We start from the raw sequence: 7,175 nt of genomic DNA on the forward strand, positions 1-7,175 counted from the left end.
GGAAGCACATACACGCCCAGCATAAGCACGATTAACAATAACAGAACTGATGGCAAAGCAGCAAACATGTTCATTTCATGCACAGAATTCCCCATCACGATAGTGAAACCCAGAACTGACAAACACTGATACTAACACAGTAACAGTGCATAAAATCACAGATACATCGTGTTCAGGTGGACGTAACACCGCAACTGAAACAAACGTCAGAATTACATAGCACATTTCCTTTCTTCCGCATCAAACCTGTTCCCTTAGTCGCAAGTCGGTGTTTCACTCGACGGGTGCAATAGCCGAGTGGTTAGAGCGTTGGACTTTCAATCTGAGGGTCCCGGGTTCGAATCACGGTGACGGCGCCTGGTGGGTAAAGGGTGGAGATTTTTACGATCTCCCAGGTCAACATATGTGCAGACCTGCTAGTGCCTGAACCCCCTTCGTGTGTAAATGCATGCAGAAGATCAAATGCGCACGTTAAAGATCCTGTAATCCATGTCAGCGTTCGGTGGGTTATAGAAACAAGAACATACCCAGCATGCACACCCCCGAAAGCGGAGTATGGCTGCCTACATGGCGGGGTAAAAACGGTCATGCACGTAAAAGCTCACTCGTGTACATGCGAGTGAACGTGGGAGTTGCAGCCCACGAACGCAGAAGAAAAAGAAGAAGAGGGTGTTTCACTCATCCAGAAACACCCCAACCCACTTCCCCACCACTCAGCCCCCCCCCCCCCCTCCTCTCCCCGCTACACCCAGGCTTGGCAGCGGTTCGTCTAAGCGCCAGCGGTCCACAGGGAACTATCGGCAATAATTATGTCGCCACGAGGCCATCTACCAAAGGAGGCCCCTCACAGCCGCTAGAATTACGTCAGTCAGCGGTGTCCACTGGTGCCTGCTGCGATTGAACAGTCCTGTGATATACTACCCGCCGACACCTCCCCGCCCCCACCCTGCCCAGTCCCACCCCCTCCACCACCCGGCGAGGTTGCCCAACTTGGTGGTGGAACCAGACCCAGCCAGAACCTCCCTTGGACTGGCACTGTTTCAACCTGCCCACCCTGATCAGTTCAGATCCGACACACAGACAAGCGCATGCACGCGAGCACACACACACACACGGGCGCGCGCGCGCTCGCGCCCATACACACACACAAACAGACAACAACAAGAAGAAACTCTCCCGTGTGAACTATTCTGATATCCGCGTGCGCACGCACGCACGCACGCACACACGTATGAGTGTGTGTGTGTGCGTGCGCGAGTTCACGCACGTGCGTACATGTGTACGTGTATGAGTATATGAGTTCCGCGTAAAATAAAGTCGTTGACAGATATTTAATTAAATTTTTGTTGTCAAGTTTGGACCATTTCAAAATTTTGAATAGGCATTTTGATCATGAATCAGTCACTGGCCATCAATACTCTTTCTTAAAATCTAAAATTCACATTCATAATTGCGCATTTGTACAAACAAAAGTCCCTTTGTTATTGCATCTCATTTCACACTCACAAACAGACAAACAAGCGGACGCGCATACTCCTGATGCACAGAGAGAGAGAGAGAGAGATTGATGAGGTATTGGAGAGGAAGGGAAACAGAGAAACACAGCTCACTGTTAACGTTTCGACTGAATCACGTACATTTACTGAACGAACTCCAAGCAACAACGAAGGACACAGACATGCATATCAAAACATCCTGCTGCAACCAGATCTACGTTACATGTTCTGTCCTTGAGGAACATCGTGAGTCAAGATGTCCACCTGAAATACTCCACGTTCCACAGTTTGCCAGGGTACATATTGACATATCATCCATGTCAGACGAATGAAAATATTGTTGATTACTTTTGTTAATAATTCTTCCGAAAAAAAAGAAACGAAAAATGAAACATAACTCACTGATTATTATGCGTATCACATACCTCGCTTCCCTTTCACCACCGAACACTCGACTTCTAGATCTGGATATGGCGTCTTTTTCCGCACAAAGAAAAACGCTTGGGCCACTTGATGTGTGACGAGATACATATCCTGCGTACGAAAATTAATGGTAGGGGTTGCACAAATTATGAGTATCGGGGAACCTCTCTCTTTATTTTCCCTGTCAGCTCCTTGAACGAAAGCGAAAACCTAAACCAATGACTGGACAATGGAAGACATGAACCCCTTTGACAAAGTCATGTTGTTTGCCTCTTCACAATATAATGCCAGCTTCTCCACGAGCATTGGGAGGTAGCTAGCTGGTCATGTGAAGAACAGACTGCCTCCGCATAGTTGACTCACGCACGAGTTTCGTACTTTTTCCTGATGATGTCCCAACAGTTGAAGGTAATTAAACAGCTAAAACAAAACAAGAGGTGCTCTGTGTTGGCTGAGGAAGGAAGTGGGATCACACTTCCCAGAATAACGTTTCCACACAAACAACAAATTAACAACACAAAGACGGTACTTGAAGATCGTGCCATCGGAGATCTACATCGTATCTGATTTTTTTCTCTCTCGTGGCACAAGTTCATTTAAGTTCACCTTTGTTTTATATAAATAATTTCAAATGATCAGCCCAGTACTGAAGCAACGGAACAAGTCACTGCGTCCACATTGCAGGAAGACAAACATCTGATCAGTCTTAGTTCATCTTGAAAGATAAAGAAACTGTTTTCTTGTTGAAACCTGACTCTATTTATCACATTAAGAGGTCAATGTTGCCTTCCATTTCCAGATGGTTAATTCCAGAGTGAAACCTACCTGGTGTTACAACTGTTTACCACATTGTAAAAAAGGAAGCCGTGGCACCGTGTCATCTGTCGGTGACGTAGGCTGGTTTGGGCGTGGGGGTTTGTGCGGGGGTCATGGATTCCCACATGGGGGTGATGCTGGGAGGTTCGTACAAGCTGTTCTGCAAGTTGCCGTTGGCCATCTGCCACGCGTAAAACCGCTTCCGTCTGCTGGGGCTGCCCGGCGGAGCACTGCTCACCCGGTCCCTCACCGTCTGCCCAGGGACTGGATCCCTCCCCGGGTAGCCAGAGATGGAGGTGGTGGCCGGGGGACCTTCAGGCTTCAATTTCACATCCTCCGCTCTGGCAGCTGTGGCCGAGGCCTTGAGCCCCGCAGCCAGGTCGTGCGTAGGGTCCCCCGGGAAGATGAAGCCGTCCACGGAGTACACGGTGGGCTTGGCCAAGGTCCGGTGCTGCAGCAACTTAGCGGGGCTGGGCAGCACGCTGTCGTCACTGCTCAACGGGGGCAGAGACAGACTGTCCCTCACGTGGCTGAACCCGTTCATCACAGACCGAGGTCTGGCCCCTGCTGACGACACCCTCTTCCCGCTAGCGGTGTGAGGTCTGGACACGGAGTTCTCTTGCGATTTGCTGTTGTTGCTGCTCTGCTTGGAGTCTCTGATTTTCCGCGACGGGGTTGCTTTGCGTTTGTCACCACCGCCTTCTTGACGTCGTTGTAAGACCCGCTTCTTTTTGCCCGTCTTCACGGCGCTGCCCTTGTGCAGGGCTTCCGTTACAGCACCGTGTTTCTGCACCGAGCGCACAGTCTGTGAGGTCATCACGTTGTCCAGTGTAGGGGTGATCTTCTTCACCTTCTTTTCCACACGAACTACAGTTGGTGCTTTCTTGGGCGGCACAGGTGAAGGAGGTTTACGGGTAGCTGATGGCGACGGTGACGGTGACGGCGACGGTGAAGGTGCGGTGACGGCAGCACTGCGGTACTTGGTGTGTATGTGTGTGTGAGTGGCGGGGGGTGTGACCCCGGTGATGCGAGACACAAAGGACACCACTTTGGCAGCTGGAGACGCGGCCGCGTTCTGGGGCTGGGATCCCTTGGCGCCCGTGAAGCTGGACACAGGTGTCCACGGGATGGGGGCTCTCTCAGGACGGACAGTCAGCGTGGACGTGGGAGGGGAGGGAGAGGTCTTGCTCATGGACATCTCCCTGCTCACGGACACAGTAGTCAGGGACTTGTCACTGTTGTTGACGACAGCGGACACAGGAGCTGGTTGCGGCGTGCTGGGCTCCTCCTCCTCTCCAGAGTCAGAAGACTCCGAGTCCTCGTCACTGTCCGAGCTGCCGTCCCCGTCCTCGTCTTCCTCAGACTCCTCGTCGCACGAAGACGACCTGGGCGGGATCTCGCGTATGTTGACCAGCTGGCTGTCTCTGAAGGACACGTGTTTCTTGACCTTCTTGCCCTTGAAGAGGATGCCGTTAGGGAGAGGTCTGGTGGTGATGACCCTCTTCTCCCCCGCATCAGGATGGTTGGGGTGGGGGTGAGGGTGGGGGTGGTAGAGGGGTGTGGTGGTGGCGGCGGTACCCGGGGTGAGGGTCATGTCAGCGATCTGCTGCACGGCACTGTCGGGGTGGCTGTCCGGAGCCATGGCGGGCCTGGCTCGCTCACTCATGTGACCGTGCTGGGGGGGGTGGGTCACACCTCGTTCACATGCACTCCCGGGGTTCGTTTCCTCATCATCCTAACCACGGAACCACCGTGCCGTTGTGACTACACCTGGCGTAACACTAGTGTCCTCACAAAAATCCTCGTGTCCACGCGACGTCATGTTGTTTTGTTAAAGAGCTGGTCATTCGTTAGCTGTTCGGGGAGAGAGGGGGGAAGGGGGTGGGGGTGGCGGGGGTGTCCACGAGTCCGTTGAGCTGTGAAGATAATGTTGAAGATGGTCAGTAACAAGTCATACTTTAGCTGTCGCGTTGCTCTTGGAACTGGTTTGTTCACAGTTGTTGGAACTCCAAAGAAATATTCTGCGCTCCAGAAAAGCTGCATTCTGCAAACAGAAAGAAAACAAGTTAGAAGCAATTATGTTGTTTGTTTGTTAGTTTTTAATTTACGTCATTGTCCCCCCATTTCTGTAGGCCTGACTCTGCAAACAAAAAGAAAAACAAGAGTAACACGTACAGGTTTAAAAAAAAATTACGTCACTGTCCCAACCCACTTTTTTTTTCTGAAGTCATCCGTTGGAATGACGTAAAATTATTTTAAAAACCAACCAAACAAAAAAAAAAAACCTGCACGAAACGACTCTCCCTGTCTGTGTCTGGAAGAATAGGCCTTGCCCAAATTTTCTTTATATCCTTGAACAATTAGACGGTCAAGCCATATGAACAATAGCTTTTTGAGCGCACGGCGATACTGCTAGTGTTTGTGTACTGATCCTGCTCATTTCAGCTTCTGCCAAGGACAATGATCTTCACCAGAAAGAAAATCTACGTCACTAAGGCTTAATTTTTTTCCCCTTTTTAGATGAGCAACACACACACACAAACACACACATACACACAGAGTTACACATTTATATTTACACACACGCGCGCGCGCGCGCGAACACGCACGCACACACACACACACACACACACACACGTATGCGCGCTAATGCATGCTTGTATAATCATACATGAACATGGAGAAAGAAATAAAGCACATGCGGATATATGCAATGAAAATTGTCAGGATCTGGCGACGATTAATACTCGAACTCAGTTTCAAGATTTAACTGTCTTAATATCTTTCATTTAAATGAAAGTTTTTCTTCTGCTGTATAGGTTTTGTCAACAAACAAAAACGAAAAATAAATAATTAATTAATTATATCAGGTACTTAAGAATTTGATGGAGATAACAATTACAGCATTGTTATTACCATTTTTTTCTGAGCAAATATGTTTTTCGGATAAATCACTCGATCATCCAGTCCTAAATACGTCTATCTTTATGGTGTCTATTTGTATAAAACATTCTCCGATTCTCGAGTTGTTGTTTTCTTTGCGTAGAAAGAAACTAATCTCTTTCGCAAGGTCTGTTTCAGTATATTGTTCACTAGTAATTAATTCCAAGTCTGAATCATATTATCCACGTTATAGTTCCAAATCAAGCCATATTCCGTTCGCTTTCATTACTAATGGGAAGACTTAAGAGTAAAAAAACAAAACCAAAGAAAAAAAACAACAAAAAAACAAAACAAAACAAAAACAAACAAAAACAAACAAAAACAAAAAAAAAAAAAAGACAAAACAAAACAAAACAATAACCCATGTGGTTCCTCAAATGTTATGAAGTCACCTAAATTCATTTGAGACGTTTAAAAGCTGATGGCACGTACATTTAACAGACATTTAAAGCTCCACATAAAACCACTTGATACCCTGGCCGATCAACCTCTATCCGAGATGCATTCTGCGCTCATATGCTGAATGAAACTCACACGTTCACATACATGTTCGAGTATACACAACGTCAGGAACAATCTCTGAAGGGGAATACATTTTTCTATTGTTGTTCATTTTGTTTTTGTTTGTTTGGGGCAGCTAGGACATGTAACTCTACTTCGATTATATTTCCTTGATTGAATTAGCCTCCCCGCTTGACCTCACTTCACCACTTAGATCTAGTTCAAAGATGGCGCTGGACGGTACACGTCCTCACAATACCACCTGGTCACTTCCAACAGTGGCACTTCGCTGGACACCAGATGGCGGGGGAAAAAAGTGTAAGAGGCAGACCAAGTGAGACATGATGCACAACACGGCTGACTGAAACAGAACTGAAGGAGAATGGCTACACCTGGGAGAATTCAGCTAAAACAGCACAAAATAGGCAACAGTCAACTCTCGTGCCAGAGGCCTTGTGTGCTGACGGGCACGATGAGGATTATGTAAACAGTAAGTTTTCCTTTGTTTTGTGCAAGCACTCCACTGTCCATATCTTTCACGAAAAACTCACTGCTTAGAGAAAGACAGGAATACACCCCTCTTCACTTCTTTTGAACGAGCACGCACTCTTGCATTTACCACGGCCAAAACAATTCGACGGACTATCTTTAGTCTTTGAAGTCTGAAATCAGTCCAACGAAACTGTCTAAACTGATGAAAGCTATGACGGGAGAACGCCGAATATTACTAAGAATTTTTATTATCATGGACAAAAACTACACACGCACATACTGCTTTTACCCAGTCTCTAAAACAATAACACTTTCGTCACCACTCGAATTCCTGTTTTTCTTTCTGTCCGTCTGGTACCAGTACCAACCTCTAGCTGTTAAATTGCCACCTCCAGTTCATAGAGTGCGTTGTAAAGCTAATGGCCCCGTTTAACAGACATTAACAGTCCCGACAAGAAAAGAGACAGACCACAGTCCCCAAGACGTTTAAAAAAAAAAAAAAAA

At 47.5% G+C, this 7,175-nt stretch overlaps 1 protein-coding gene across 5 annotated transcripts in view; it reads right to left on the reverse strand.

Annotated features, from left to right (window-relative positions):
- Positions 1-738: 738 nt before the first annotated feature.
- The window catches only part of LOC143280089 (uncharacterized), a 23,575-nt gene continuing 17,138 nt past the window's right edge, over positions 739-7,175 (reverse strand). For all 5 annotated transcript variants that reach the window (XM_076584610.1, XM_076584608.1, XM_076584612.1 and 2 more), the window contains one exon: positions 739-4,779. In XM_076584610.1, coding sequence (XP_076440725.1) covers positions 2,797-4,401 — 1,605 coding nt within the window. In that variant the 5' untranslated portion in view covers positions 4,402-4,779 and the 3' untranslated portion in view covers positions 739-2,796. The remainder of the gene's footprint in view (positions 4,780-7,175) is intronic.

The sequence above is a fragment of the Babylonia areolata genome, chromosome 3, assembly GCF_041734735.1.
Source record: "Babylonia areolata isolate BAREFJ2019XMU chromosome 3, ASM4173473v1, whole genome shotgun sequence".
In the NCBI taxonomy this organism is placed as follows: domain Eukaryota; kingdom Metazoa; phylum Mollusca; class Gastropoda; order Neogastropoda; family Buccinidae; genus Babylonia; species Babylonia areolata.